General features: G+C 37.6%; 1 protein-coding gene across 2 annotated transcripts in view; it reads right to left on the bottom strand.

The window, feature by feature from the left end:
• LOC150094045 (uncharacterized) overlaps positions 1-16,635 on the bottom strand; it is a 1,005,660-nt gene that overhangs the window by 454,042 nt on the left and 534,983 nt on the right. For both annotated transcript variants that reach the window (XM_090412663.1, XM_090412664.1), the window contains exon 21: positions 9,724-9,776. In XM_090412663.1, coding sequence (XP_090268789.1) covers positions 9,724-9,776 — 53 coding nt within the window. The remainder of the gene's footprint in view (positions 1-9,723; positions 9,777-16,635) is intronic.

Below are 16,635 nucleotides of genomic sequence, written 5' to 3'. Positions count from 1 at the left end.
AATGTAGGGAGAATGCGGAATTGAAGTGTATTTCGGATCGTGAGTGTGATATTTTTGTCAACCTTCAGAATGAAGGAAATAGGGATATGACAAGAAACGGCAAGGTTGTACATGAAAATTGTGAGAATGTGAATGTAGAAAGTGTGAATGATAGTATAAATGGTTTCTCAGAGAACAAAAAAGATGAGATAGATGCATTGAGTGAGATCGCGTTGTTGAATAGTGCGATAGAAAGAGCAAAACAGCAGCTAGAGTGCATGAACAAAAGTAGACTGAATGAACCAACCAATAATAAAAGGTATGACAGGAAAAAAAGACGTATGAATGTGAACATGAACAAAATGAAGGATAGAGTGCTGTATGGAGACTTGTTAGTACGAGGTGTGTTAGTAGAGGATTTGACAAAATCGTACCAACCTGGTGCGACCATAACGGATGTAACTGCGTCTATTAGAGAGCAAAAGGAAAGGGTGAAAGAAATGATTGTTGTGGCAGGTACGAATGATTTGAAAGGAGATAAAATGGAAATGATAGAAGACCTGAATGAATTGTTTGAGGTAGCAAAAGAAAAGAGTGAGAGAGTTAGAATGATTAGTCTTTTGCCACGGTATGACAGTGAAATGTTTAAAAGGAGGGCTATAATTGCAAATGACTTTATGCGTGGGTTATGTATGACGAGTGGTGTGGAATTTGTGGATGTGTGGAGTGAGTTTGATGGGTGAAAGGATCTATATAAGATGGATGGCTTGCATTTGAATGGTTACGGTGTAAGAAGACTTGAGAAAGTGTTGCTGAATGTAGTGGATGTGCAAATTCAGGGAAACTAGATTTGTTAGGGGGGGGGGAGTAGAGATACAGTTCTTATGGAGGCAGTTGAATGTAAGAATGAATATAATATGCCAGAGCAAATAAGGACAACAAATCTGAGTGGGATAGTTAATATAAGGCATCAAGGTAGGGTTGGGGCTAATGGGGGTCTTAAATTCATGTACACTAATACTAGGAGTATTAGGAACAAGAAGGAAGAGTTTTTGGCCATGGTTGGCACTTCCAGACCACAGGTTATAGGTATTAGTGAAACATGGCTGACTGTAGATGATATAACTAGTGGGATTGAATGTGATGGGTATAGTGTGTTCAGGAATGACAGAGAGAATAAAATGGGGGGAGGAGTATTGTTGATGATAGCTGATGAGCTCCAGCCAAGGAGAATAGAAGTTGAATTGCAGGATAGAGAAAAGAGCACATTTGAGGCCATTTGGTGTGAGATTGTGGCTAGCAGAACTAAATATACAATTGGGTGCTGCTATAGACCAGGTGATGGAAAAGATGGTGGTGACAGTATGCACAAGCAAATAGAAGAAATGGGTGGAAGGAGGGTGATTATTATGGGAGATTTCAACTATGGTCGCATTGATTGGAGTGAGGAGAGGACACACGGGAGGAAGGAACTGGATTTTATGCGGTTATTAAGGGATAACTATCTGCGACAGCATGTAATGGAAAATACTAGGGATCAGAGAGTGCTTGACCTAGTAATTACATCTGAGGATTTGGCTGTAACAAATATGACCACATTGCCACCAATTGGTGAGAGTGATCATAGGGTCTTAACTTGGGAGGTGGCTAAAGGTGTAGAATTTTCAATTAAGACAGGGTACATGTGGAATTATCGGGCTGGAAAGTATGACAAGCTTAGGAGTTTGATTGGTTCAGTGCCATGGCATGTAGAACTGCAAGGACTAGAAGTTGATAGTGCATGGGAGGTAGTTAAGAAGTGCTTGCATGAAGCAATGGCTGACTGTATACCTAGAGTCCGAATAATAAATCAAGTAGGGGTTAAATGGATGAATAACACCATTAAGCTTGAGTTGCAAAAAAAGAAACAACTATGGAGGGAATTTAAGGAGAAGGGTGACCGGCAGGCACATGAACGGTATAAAGCGCAGGCCAGAAGGGTGACGAGTGTGGTAAGAAAAGCAAAAAAGGATTACGAAAGAACATTGGCCATGCAGGCTAAAGAGAATCCTAAACAGTTTTTTAGATATGTAGCAAGTAAAAGGAAAAATGTACATGGCAGATTGATTTTAAAGAATGCTGATGGTAGGGAGGTAACTGAATCAGTTGAGATAGTTGAGTTACTGAGTGAGCACTTTGCAAAAGTATATCATCCAGGTGGTGACATTGCAGAAACGAATAAACCAGTAGATTATACGGGAATTGTGGTTAATGAAGTGGAGGTGAGTACTCTATTGCATAACCTCAATGTCAATACATCTGTGGGATTGGATGGTATACCAGCTCGTGTTGTACGAGAAGCAGCTAAAGAATTGTCAGTACCCTTGACCATTTTGTTTAATTTGAGTCTCGGGTCTGGGTTAGTCCCGAGCGGGTGGAAAGAGGGGAAAATAGTTCCACTGCATAAAGGTGGTTCCAGGACTGCTGCTGTGAATTACCGACCGATTAGCATATCAGGAATCATTGTCAAGGTCTTAGAGAAAATAGTCAAGAGGAAAATACAAGATTGGATAGAAGAAAATGGGATACTGTATCGGGGACAGCATGGTTTTGTGAAGGGTAGGTCATGCCTCAGTAACTTGCTCACGTATTATAACACAGTGACGGCTGAACTGGATAAGGGTAATGGGTTTACGGTGATTCTACTGGACCTTGCCAAGGCTTTTGACAGGATTCCACATGGAATTCTAATTAGTAAATTGCAGCATATGGGAATGGACATAGGGTTGGTGAGATGGATAGGAGGGTGGTTGACGGAGAGATATCAGAGAGTGGTTTACTCGGGAGTAGAGTCCACAAGACGGCCTGTGACTAGTGGTGTGCCACAAGGATCTGTTCTTCGACCACTGCTGTTTAATTTGTTCATAAATGATACAGGAAATGATCTGAGAGGAACAGTTCATTTGTTTGCGGATGATGCGAAGTTGGGTAGGGCAATAGTGAATGCAGATGACGTCAAAATTTTGCAGGATGATTTGGATAGATTGGAGGTCTGGGCTAAGGAGAATGGATGTCAGTTTAATGTGGCAAAATGTAAGGTTATGCATTTTGGGGTGAAAAGATTGGCGGCAGTTTATTGCATTGGTGGAACCCTGCTCCAGGAAATTGATGAGGCACGAGATTTAGGAGTGTTGGTAGATAAGGAATTGAAATTTAGGGGACACATTGCAAAAGTGACCAAAACAGCTCATCAAATCACTTGGTTGCTGAAAAATACGTTGACAAGCAGAGACAAGCAGGTTATTGTTCCTCTCTATCGAGCCTTGATAAGACCCCATCTAGACTACTGTGCTCAGATTTGGTCACCTAGGTTTCTTCTTGATGGGGAGGAGGTGGAGAGGATCCAGAGGCGAGTGACCAAGATGATAGCAGGTCTGTGGAATGAACCGTATGAGAACAGGTTAAGGATTTGTGGGTTGCAAAAATTGGTTGATAGGCGGAGGAGGGGAGATATGATTGAGACATTCAAATTACTGAAGGGTTTCTATAAAATTAATTCAGAATATATTTTTGAGAACAGGGCTGGTTGTGGGAGGACTAGGGGACATCCATGGAAACTGGGCAAAAGTGTGGTTAGTAAAGGTGTTAGAGCTGGGTTCTTTACTTTTAGAGTAGTGAATGAGTGGAATGCGCTCCCTGAGTCTGTGGTGGATGCTGTGACAGTGAATGAGTTTAAGGCGAGGTATGATAGATACTGTATGAATGTCAAATAGTTGTGATGAATATGATTTGGGGCCTCCCTCGATGAGTCTAATGACTCCCTGGAGTTGCCCGTAATAATAGTAATAATGGCAGTCAGTCTCAAGTAGAGTAATGTGGACAAATATGAGAATGGGGAACTGGACAATGAGACTTATTTGTGCCTATGGTCCCACACAAGGTTCTACTAAGGTAGAAGTGTAAAAGTAAAGAACCCAGCTCTAACACCTTTACTAACCACACTTTTGCCCAGTTTCCATGGATGTCCCCTAGTCCTCCCACAACCAGCCCTGTTCTCAAAAATATATTCTGAATTAATTTTATAGAAACCCTTCAGTAATTTGAATGTCTCAATCATATCTCCCCTCCTCCGCCTATCAACCAATTTTTGCAACCCACAAATCCTTAACCTGTTCTCATACGGTTCATTCCACAGACCTGCTATCATCTTGGTCACTCGCCTCTGGATCCTCTCCACCTCCTCCCCATCAAGAAGAACCCTAGGTGACCAAATCTGAGCACAGTAGTCTAGATGGGGTCTTATCAAGGCTCGATAGAGAGGAACAATAACCTGCTTGTCTCTGCTTGTCAACGTATTTTTCAGCAACCAAGTGATTTGATGAGCTGTTTTGGTCACTTTTGCAATGTGTCCCCTAAATTTCAATTCCTTATCTACCAACACTCCTAAATCTCGTGCCTCATCAATTTCCAGGAATTTTTTGATGCTTTAGAAAAAGCAACTGACACAATGAAAAGGGAAAAGTTGGTCCTTGTTGGGGATCTAAATAGCAGAGTAGGAAATGATTGTGAGACATACAAAAATATTTTGAGAAAATTTGGAGAAAAGAGCAAAGCTAATAATAATGGCAAATATCTGTTGGATTTCTGCTCAGAACATGAACTGGTTATTACTATCACCATGTTCCAACATAAAAATGTGCACAAATTCACATGGAGAGAAAAGGCAAGGAATAAGAAAGTCTCATTGACTATGTTATTGTTGATAGTGATGTTTTCTCCCTGGTGCAGGACACCAGAGAGTACAGAGGATTTGAAATTGTAAGTGATCACTATTTAGTCTTGAGGAAGATAAAATTCAATTTTATATCGAAAAGAATAACACGTAAGAAAGTTTTAAAGTGAGTAAAAGTTGAGCAGCTCTCAGATGTGAACTGTACAGTAAAATACACAAAGATTATTGAAGAAAAAATGAAAGAGCTTGAGAACAGGAACCAAACCTGAGAGAATGAGTGGCAAGCCTTGAAGAAAACCCTGACTGAATCAGTGAGAGAGGCATGTGATGAGGTTGTCTGCAAGGATAGAAAAATAAGGACTCCATGGTGGACAAAGGAACTTAAAGAGACAGTGAAGGAAAAGAAGACAGCATATCAAAAGCTCCTGGCAAAAAAGTCAGCTTGTGCTCTTAGAGAATACAGAGACAAATGTAAGAAAGCTAAACACTGTGTAAAACTAACTAAACAAAAGTCATGGGAGGACTATGGCAAGAACATAAAAAAGAAATATCAAGAAGGTGACAAAATATTCTGGAGGTTGTTGAAGAAGCTTAGAAATGGAGGAAAGAGTGCTGTAAAAGGACTTAGAGATCATGATGTGACGTGAAAATGAGAGAAAAAGATATCCTGGAAGTATGGAGTAATTACTTCAAAAAATTGCTAAACGAAACAAGTGATAGCACAGTGGTAAAAAACACTCAACAGGCATACTGCCAGGAATACACATCCATATTTGAAGTAGAAAAAGCCATCAAAGGCTTGAAATGTGGAAACGCAGCAGGAGTAAATGATATTCAACCAGAAATGCTTAAGTATGGTGGTATAAAAGTCTTACAGTGGTTGCACTGTATAGTTCAGAAAACCTGGACAGAGGGACGAATTCCTGATGATTGGAGTAGAGCTCTCATAGTACCCATATATAAAAAGGGAAATAAAACTGAATGTGAGAATTACAGAAGTATTTCCCTACTGAGTGTTCCTGGTGAGATTTATACAAGTATACTTGAGAAACGGTTGAGAAGAATTGTGGAAGAAAAGCTTGGTGAAGAACAAGCTGGATTAAGGCCAAATAGAGGCTGGCAGGATCATATCTTCACTTTACGACAATAGTTGAGAAATCATGGGAATAACAAATATCTCTTTTTGAGTTTTGTAGATCTGGAAAAAGACAAGGTGCGAAGAGAAAGTTTCAAAACACTCAGTTATATAGTGTCAATGGGGCATTATATCAAGCAATATTTAGTCTTTATTTGAGTTTTAAGTCAGTAGCTAGAATTGAAGGAAGTACAGGAAGATGGTTTAATGTTAAATCTGGTGTGAGACAAGGATGTATATTATCCCCTCTGTTATTCATTATCTATATGGATCACATTATGAAGGAAAGTGGTATTAAACATGATATCTAAATTGGAGATGTTAATGTCAGCTCTTTGCTTTATGCAGAGGATGTTATACTTATCAATAAATCCACTACAAGTCTGCAAAATTCGTTAGCTAAATTGAATAACTGTTGTAATAGATACGGTATGAAGGTCAGCAATAAAAAGACAAAGACAATGAAAATAGGCAGAATCATTGAAAATATCAATTGAGTTGTGAACGGGGAATCTGTGGAAGAACTAAAACATTTCAGCTACTTAGGCACAATTTTTAGTGAAGATGGTAAATTAAATATGGAAATAGACAACAGAATCAACAAAGCTGGTATGGTAGGAAGTCAATTGAATAAATTCATATGGAATAAGAGAGAAATTAGCCAGTACAGTAAATTAGCTGTATAGAAGACAGTGTTCAAACCAGTTTTAACTTATGAATCTGAGAGTTGGGTCAGAAGTAAAACACTTGACCAAAGACTAGAGACCGCAGATATGAGAGTCCTGAGAAAGATTAGAGGTGTGAACAGATGGCATCAATGGCAATATCATATTAAAAATGAAACCTGACATTGTCGTCATCATCCAGGAATGCGTTAGCTGAGCTAATTTCAGGTGGTATGGTCAATTAAACAGAATGGGTGAGGAAAGATTAGCAAAACAAGTGTTCTCTGCCAGGTTGGGAGGGAAACAACCCATAGGAAGACCAAGATATAGGTGGATTGATACGGTACAATGTGCCTTAGATGATAGAAATATAAGATCTGATAATGTTGGAGTCTTGATAAGAACAGACTGATTTGGAGGAAAATTATAGGTTAAGGGGCACAAAATATAGGTTAAGGGGCAAAATGACTTCCAAATCATTACATGTCAATGTTCGTTTGAATATTGCAATTATCCTCTGAGTTGCATTTGAAATTTTTGTTATGTGACTTTGAACTTCAACTTCCTATCCATCATAACTTCATGATCTCAGTTACTCCAAGCACAATCTCATAAATATAATATACTGTTAGATATCACATCACAGCAAAATGCAGAACTTTGCACTTACCAACACTGAATTGACAACAAGAATTGCTTGCCCACACTTCTGGCTTATTCAAATCACCTAAATGCTGTATATCAGTAGCATCTCTGATTACTCCGCAAACAACCAAAGATCTCCCGTCAGTCCTTTTCCAATATCATTAATGTATAGATTAAACAATAATAGTACCAGGAATGATCCCAGGGGTACACCACTGGTCATCTTAAATCTTTCAGATTCACATCCCCCCATATGCTGCTCTCACTCTCTCTGATACCTATCCATCAGCCATCCACTTACCCAAGCTAACAGTTTATATTCCAATCCCATATTTTCTAGTTTATGCAGCAGCTTTTCATGTGGTATTCTATCTGATGTCTTAGCAAAGTCCAATGGTATCACAGTGTGTACATTTCCTTTATCCAACTCAGTCATCACATTATTATAAAATATGAGTAAATTGCTCAGACATGTTCTCCCTTTAGTAAACCCATGCTGGTCCTTGCAAAGTATATTTTGCATGTCCACTCATTTCTGTATGCGAGTTCTTGCCAACTTCTCTAAAATCTTTGCAATTACTCTAGAGATACTGATAGGTTGATAGTTAGATACCTCAGTTTTTACACCACCCTTGTGCAATGGGATTATCATATACTTTTTCCATTCCTGTTGAATCTTCTGTGAGCAAAGACTCAAATTATACAAACATGTCAAGGGCCTAGCCAGTTCAGCTGAGCATACATTTAGCATACACCTTCCTTGTGTAGAGGCTTAAGTGCTGTGAGGACATTATGTTGGAGGTTTAATGGATTTTTTACAACACTCAAAAAGAATTAAAATAGAATTTAATACTTCCTATATTTCGTCCTAGTCACTAGGACATCTACAGGGATTACAAAACCAATTAATGTAACATGCACACAAAAACTTACAATACTGAATTGTAAGTCAGTATTGTAAGTTTTTGTGTGCATGTTACATTAATTGGTTTTGTAATCCCCGTAGATGTCCTAGTGACTAGGACGAAATATAGGAAGTATTAAATTCTATTTTAATTCTTTTTGAGTGTTGTAAAAAATCCATTAAACCTCCAACATAATTAGCATACACCAATTGGGACAGATATCCCATCTGTCCCAACTGGTGCATTCTTATCGGAGTTTGCTCTAAAACCACCTTCTCATTCATGCACCTATATACTATGTTACATACATCAGGTTGATAGAACTTGGCGAAATGAGCATTCATTTATTGAACTACCTCATCTGCTTCTGATACTAAGGTACCATATCTGTATTCAGTACAGTTATTCTTCCACAGTAATTTTTTTTTTGTTTACTTGCAGTAGAACGATAAATTCTTTTGGGATGCCTTTAGCCAATTTCTTTTCATAATCGAACTTAGCTTTCTGTATAATACTCATAACTTTTCTTGCCTGAGCTTTATATATTTTATAACGTTCTCTTGCTCTTATTCTCACAATATTCCTTCCACATCATCTTCTTCTTAATGGATCTCTTGTTTAATGAGATTGCACATCCATTTCAATTCCATTCTATTTGTTCTCGCACGCTAGAGATATATTCAGATGTGTATCATTTAAGCATATTTTAAACGCTTCCCATGCACTGCTGAAACTCTTTCCATTCAGTAACCGATTCCATGAAACCAAAGATAGTATTCTCCTGAATTTGTTATTTCCAGATTTGTAGTTCGGCATGTAATCTGTCTTGATTGTAAAATCCATATACTTGGCTTCTTCCCAGGATTGTATGGCACGATCACTGTCAACACCTGGTGGTAAAATAGTCACTTCCTTAACTGAGGCATCTTCTGATGCTATGATCAAATCTAACACTCTTTGTCCTCGAGTTGCTTCTTTCAGATGCTGATTGAGAAAGTTGTCATGAAACAGTGAGATTCTACATTCTCATCATGAGTTTTCTCTGATAGGAATCAATAGTTGGATAATTTAAGTCACCCATACTAATTACAAGGTTGGTACTCATCTAGGTAATATGAAAATGCAAAGTGTAGTTCATCCATTCAGCAGATTCATAACTATGCTCAGTGACATTCCCATCATTATTATATCTACATATCCTAGTTGAACTTACATACACAGCATTGGCATTATTCCCAAGATGACCTAGTTTCCCTCACCCTCTGCATTAGGTCTCAATCCAATAAATAATTTCTTTAGGCATTTGATGTCAAATCCATTCGAGTACAGGCCTTTCCTCTTATACAAATCTTTTCTATCATTAAACTTACTTCAATACATCCAAAAATTCACACCAATTTTTTTTTCTACATAGCCTGCACATTGAACTATTTGCTATCACTGTCCTTCTACTCCTCCTTAACTCATTACTATCATATCTCAGTAATAAACTAGCCATTTTTACTTTATCACCTTTCTTTCTTTCTTCTTTCATCAAGTCTTTCTTGTGATTAATTAATAAATGCTAAGTATTATTTTCTCCTTCAAACTGTTTACATTAATAGATGAAATGAATGATTATGTTAAGGATAACAGTAAAAAAATTATTGGAAATAGATATATGTTATGTGTAAAAGAAATTACTTTGTTTTCCTGTGTTTTTCCAACTTCTGTTTTTCTGGATGTTCTTGACTAAACTGAAAAACAACAAATGATTGGATTAATTATTAAAAGATTTATGACCAAAAGGACACTGGAAATATATCCTCATGTTTTACTCAAAACAGGTTAATATATCTTATTAAAACAAACTAAAGTATTAATGCATTGAAAGGTTTCCCTACTTTTGAAGATAGTATATTATAGTTGACAAGAAGTAATTATCATTAGAACTATCATTATTGTATATATCATTATGGGAATCTCCACTGAGTCTGAAGATCGATTGTGGGAAGAGTATGAAATGGGCTTTTTAAAGTTACAACTTATTGCAAGAAGCCCAGACACACCCTTATTCATACAATTTAAATCATATCTCTCCTAATTTTGACAATCTTGCAATATTGACAACTTATTGCAGGAAGCCCAGACACACCATTATTCATACAATTTAAATCATATCTCTCCTTAAATGAATTCACTGAAAAAACATTGATTATTATTATTATATATAAGGTGCCTCCATGAAGTCAAAAGACTCATCGCAGGAGACCCAATATTGACATACTAACCGTTATTCACACAATACCTGTCATACTTCCCCTTAAACTCATTCACAGATGAAGCATTCACAACCATCCAAGCAAAAAATCTAGTCCTAACGCCCTTGTTAACCATATTCTTACACAATCTCCAGGGATGACCCCCTCGTTCTCTCCCTTTCTGCAATGGTCTTAAAAACGTTATCAGTATCAATCCTATAAAATCCTTTTAATAATTTATATCTCTCTTTTATATCTCCTCTCCTACGTCTATCAACTAGTTTTTGAAACCCACAGCCCTTCAATCTATCCTCATAGGAGACATCCCACAGGTCTTCAACAATTTTCATAACCCGCCTCTGAATCCTCTCCACCATTTCCACATCACCAAGAAATCCAGGAGACCAGATCTGGGCACAATAGTCCAAATCAGGTCTTATTAATGCCTTATAAAGTGGGACAATCACTTCCTTATCCCTGCTTGTCAGTGTGTTCTTCAATAACCATGTAATCTGATGTGAAGTTTTGGCAACCTTTGCAATATGCCCTCGAAACTTAAGTTCTCTGTCCACAATAACTCCCAAGTCCCTAGCCTCATCAACTTCTTGCAGTTCAGTTTCATTAATATAGTAAACAGCATGTGATCTCATCCTTCCGAACTGCATCACTTACACTTGGCCACATTAAACTGGCAGCCATTTAGTTTAGCCAAAACCGTCAGCCTATTTAAGTCATCCTGCAAGATATCCACATCATCTGAATTAACTATCGCTCTTCCCAGTTTTGCATCATCAGCAAACAAGTGGATATCTCCTTTCAAAGTATTCCCAATATCATTGATGTACAAATTAAATAATAGAGAACCAAACACTGACCCCTGAGGCACACCACTAATCACCTGCCTTATACTGGACTCCACTCCACCATAAACTACTCTTTGATATCTATCCACTAGCCACCCTCTAATCCAAATCACTAGCCTCGGATCCATACCCATTTGCAACAGAGTTCCATGCAGAACCTTGGCAAATGCTTTTGCAAAGTCCAGCAGGATCACCAAAAAAGGATTTCCTTTATCCAACTCCATTTTTACTTCATTATAGAAAGTGAGCAAATTGCTAAGGCAAGATCTTCTTTTCACAAAACCATGTTTCCCCTTATAAAGTATCATATTGCTGTCCACCCAGTCCTTAATTCTAATTTTTATCAATTTCTCCAGAACCTTAACCACCACGCCCGATATACTGATTGGTCTATAATTTGCTACTTCAGTCCTGGAGCCATCCTCCCCTTATGTAGTGGAATAATTTTCCCTTCTTTCCACTCAATTGGGAATTTACCAGAACTGAGGCTTAAATTAAACAGCCAAGTTAGAGGAGGTGCTAATTCTCTTGCGCATCCCCTTAACCACTCTACCGGCCAGAGCGTATATATACGTCATGCACCCATGAATGTGAAGTGCATATTAAAATTGTAATACCATTGATATTACATTGAAATTTATGATGAATAGAAAGCTTTTGAGGGTGCGTATTTAATCTTTAATGGCCGGTATTAAAACATGGGCCGATATGCCATATAACAAAATGGCAGTGTTAGCATTAAGGTTCTATAATATACTAAGCACCTCAAATTCTTCTATCACTAGACTCTCATCAGTCAATGACACATTTGGCACTGCAATATCACACCAAGATGATACACTTTTGCAAAATGATCACTAAGCAACTCAACTATTTGATTAGCTTCTGTAACTTCCTTACCGTCAACACTTTTTAAAGTCATCCTTCCAAAGTTATTCCTCCATTTACTTGCCACATAGCAAAAGAACTCCTTAGGATTTTTTTTTGGACTCATCAGCTAGTTTCCTCTCATAATTAGTTTTGGCCTTCCTTACCATGCAGGTTACCCTCCTTGCCTGTATCTTGCACTGCTCATCACCTTTTTCTTTACACTTATACCACAACTTTCTCTTTATCTGCAACTCTCTCTTAATAATTCTAGTAGCAAGGCTTATATGTTGGTCATACATAATTAGTTTACAGAATTAACAACGCATATAAAGTATACTAATTAAAGGTAACTTTAATAAATAACTTCTATATTTTGGCAACGTCACGTTGCCATCTTCAGGAACATAAAGATATGGTATGTGCACGCAGGCACTAACAAATGAGGAAGAAAGCAAGAAACTAATATTGTTCCTAAAGTCCTAATGGTGCCCTCTGGTGGGCTAATTTGGTTGACTTGGCAGTTGGGCTGAAGTTCTCAAAATATAAGTCTCTCAAATTTGGGGTAGTTTCATGCACCCAAATTTGTTGAGGTTAGGAACGTTTTTTAGAGCTGCTGAAGATTCCTTGAATAATCTTTCGTATTTAAACTTGCTGCGGCGTATTATTTTTGTTTTCTTCCAACGAATTCTATGGTGGGTATCTAAGGCATGGTCTGCCAGCCCAGAGCGGCTGTACTGGTGAAATTGGATGTAGTCTTTGTGTTCTGAAATCCTGATATTTGTTGTTCTGCCTGTTTGGCCAAAGTAGGATAATTTGCAGCTGCAAGAGACCTGGTATACACCAGGTAGGTCTAGGGGAAGTGGTTGGTCTTTGGTAGAGCAGATAAGGGATGCCAACTTTTTATATGGTCTGTAACAAGAAGTAAGGTCATATTTTCTGAGGATATTGGTTATTTTCTCAGAGGTGCCCTGGATGTAGGGGATGGTGATAGATTTAGTGTAATCTTTATTTTGGAGGGGGGGGTTGTGGTTTACTGGTTTTAGTATTTTTTGCATTTTTTTGGGGTTATAGCCATTGGCTAAGAAAGTGTTGTGGATGTGGTTTAATTCAGTAGTTAGGGCCTTGTCATCTGAGCAGATTAATTTTGCCCTGTTATATAGTGTTTTTATAACCCCATATTGTTGTGAGGGGGGTGGGGGTGGGTTTTCTGTAAACAGAGAAAACCAAATATCCATCAAGCTGGCGGGTGACTAAAGTGTCTAGGAAGGGGAGGGTGTTGTTTTCCTCTTTTTCTAAGGTGAACTGGACTCTGGGGTGTTGGTTGTTTAAGTGTGTTAGGAAGGAGTGTAGTGAGTCTGATCCATGGGGCCAAATAGTGAACACATCATCCACGTAACGAAGCCAAATAGTGGGTTTTTGTGGGGCGGAGTTTAAGGCTTTCTCTTCAAAAGGTTCCATAAAGAAATTGGCCAAGGGTGGGGAAAGTGGTGAACCCATGGCTGTCCCCTCTATCTGTTTGTAGAACTTTCCTTGCCAAACGAAATAGCCTGAGTTCATTGTGAACTGAAATAGGGCTGAGATATCGGGAGGAAACTTGGCTTGGATGAGCCCTAGGGTTTCTTTGAGTGGGACATTAGTGAATAGGGATGTTAAATTGTGAATGAAACTATGTTGTATAATTTATTTTTTTTCATTCACATTTAACATTGCTTATTATGTATTAATCATGATGTGTATAAAAATTAATTATTATTCCTTAATTTAGGATTACTATTTAAGTATTTATTCTAAACTTAACCTACTATTAATTTGTTAAGTAATAATATGTGCAGAATTTATAATAACTAAAATATATATATGATGTAACGAAAAGTATTATTATAATTAATTCTATATGTAATGAAAAAGCTGATTAAGTAGCTTAAATATTCCGTTTATTCTTATTTGTGAAAATTTAACGTTATGTAATCACTCATGTAGTAGTAGAGCATTGTATTACATTAGCGAAATGTTTGCGTTCATTTGTTGTCATGGAGACGCATGAAATAAACAATCACGAGTCGAATAGAGCGTGACCTTCGGACTGAAAGGAGAGGAAAAGGTATAGAAGATTTTTAATTAGAAGGAAGAGAGGAAGTTTTTGCAGAGCGGGAAGGAAGGTAGGATACAAGCAAAGGAAGTGGAAGAAAATTATAAGTTCTCTAGCGCAGAAATTCATGAGAATAGTGTTTAGAAGTGAGCCAAAACGTAGTGAATCATATACTTAGCTGCAAGTGAAGTCAGCTGTGTTGTAAAGGAAAATTAATGCCGTATCCGGATAAATAAAGAACTGGACATTCAATGGAAAATTCTGATTAGTTCCAGTTAGTCTAGGATTACGTCTTAATTCTATGTTGCCCTGAGAAGAATTATATTGAAATTAACTAGTTTGAGAAAAGTAAACAAGGAAAGATATCAGTGCCTTATTGATGTGTTTTTTTTTTTTGTTTTTTTTTTTGAGTAGTAAAGGGCAATTAACAGTAGTTCAGTTAAATCGTTGGAGAATTTTTAGTAATGTGTTCCGCTAACGTAAATAAGTTAATTCATAAGTGTGCTCACAATTAATTGATGTATTGAAGATTGTATCTGGTAAGAGTAGTCATATTTGTTTGTTTATTCTAACATTAACATATCTTCGAAGTTCAAAGTCCGAAATAAGATTGCTTGGAATATTGTCTACCTTGATTAGTGCTTCCTGTGAATTTAAACATTAAGTATAGCTGATGGATATGTGGAGACTGATTAAATAAGAAGTTTCGTTTTATTAACTTGAGTTAAGAAAGCTTGTGATTTTGAAGCTGTGAATTGTATGTGAAAGTTTAGAACATTGAATTGGCATGAGTGACTTAGCAAGATGTATTAAGTTAATTGTATTGTTTCATTTTAAAGCAGAATTCTTGTATTTGTTATATATATCATATATTAAATGTTTTATTTTGTTAATCTAAATATTGTGTTTGCCTGAATTCCCTTTTATTGCACCGTTCATAAATATTTGAATCTTGCAGGAACCCCAAGTGGAATAGTAAATAATTTGGCCTAAATAAATGAGGAGACTGCTAACTTAATTAAGAATTGATCCTGCTATTTTATACAGACTAATCTAAAAATAGGGTGGCGCAGTATAATTATAAATTTCCCTACTTTTGGATCGGTGATCAATTTGCAATTAGTTGTTATATTGATAAGAGTGACTTGAACCAAGATGGCGGATTTAGAACATAACATGAAAATAGAACGTCACGACAGTGGATGGCATTGATTCCCCCACATATAAATTAGCCAAACATTTAGCCAAAACGCTCACACACTATACTGGCAACACACCATCACACATAAAAAACTCAGCCCACTTTAAAGCCAGTGTAGAAAACCTCTCACTCCAACACACTGACATAATGGCCAGTTTTGATGTCTCCTCCCTATGGGATGTAATGGCACATTTTGTTTATGTATTTTTGGAAGTCCATATAATGGGGGGGGGGGGGGTCTAGAGTTATAAGGTTTTAGTTTGTTAGTGACTTCCACAGGCCAAGAAGTGACTTTCTTAAGGAGTCTATGGAGAGTTCTAATCTGAGAGCTGGTAGGATTATATTCAATAGGGAGGTAAGTAGTACGGTCTAGTACTAAAGCATTAAGCTCACCTTTGTAGTCCTTTTGATTTAGCACCACAGTGGCATTTCCCTTATCCACTTTGGTGATTACTATTTTTTTGTTATTCTTCATTTCTTATAGGGCTGCATATTCACCCTAGCTCCTAAAAGAATACCTGCCAAAGAAATCATGATCCAAGTAGAACGTGGGATTCGCAACCTGCCTAACCATATCGCCAACAACGTCAGACTGGATGTAGTCGGTGTTCTCACTAAAGCCAAACCTCCAAAAACCAACTTATCCAAAGACGAATATGCAGTCCTACAAGAAATAAAGAATAACAAAAAAATAGTAATCACCAAAGCAGATAAGGGAAACGCCACTGTGGTGCTAAATCAAAAGGACTACAAAGGTAAGCTTAATGCTTTAGTACTAGACCGTACTACTTACCTCCCTATTGAATATAATCCTACCAGCTCTCAGATTAGAACTCTCCACAGACTCCTTAAGAAAGTCACTTCTTGGCCTGTGGAAGTCACTAACAAACTAAAACCTTATAACTCTAGACCCTCCCCTCCCCGATTATATGGACTCTCAAAAATACATAAACAAAATGTGCCATTACATCCCATAGTGGATGGCATTGATTCCCACACATATAAATTAGCCAAACATTTAGCCAAAACGCTCACACACTATACTGGCAACACACCATCACACATAAAAAACTCAGCCCACTTTAATGCCAGTGTAGAAAACCTCTCACTCCAACACACTGACCTAATGGTCAGTTATGATGTCTCCTCCCTATTCACTAATGTCCCACTGAAAGAAACCCTAGGGCTCATCCAAGTCAAGTTTCCTCCCAATATCTCAGCCCTATTTCAGTTCACAATGAACTCAGGCTATTTCGTTTGGCAAGGAAAGTTCTACAAACAGATAGAGGGGACAGCCATGGGTTCACCACTTTCCCCACCCTTGGCCAATTT

Source organism: Typopeltis vanoorti, chromosome 23 (genome assembly GCF_054136105.1).
Source record: "Typopeltis vanoorti isolate ZY-2024b chromosome 23, IOZ_Tvanoo_1.0, whole genome shotgun sequence".
NCBI lineage: Eukaryota > Metazoa > Arthropoda > Arachnida > Uropygi > Thelyphonidae > Typopeltis > Typopeltis vanoorti.
The sequence above is the reverse complement of the archived record's forward strand: the minus strand, read 5'-3'. Positions and strand labels throughout refer to the sequence as shown.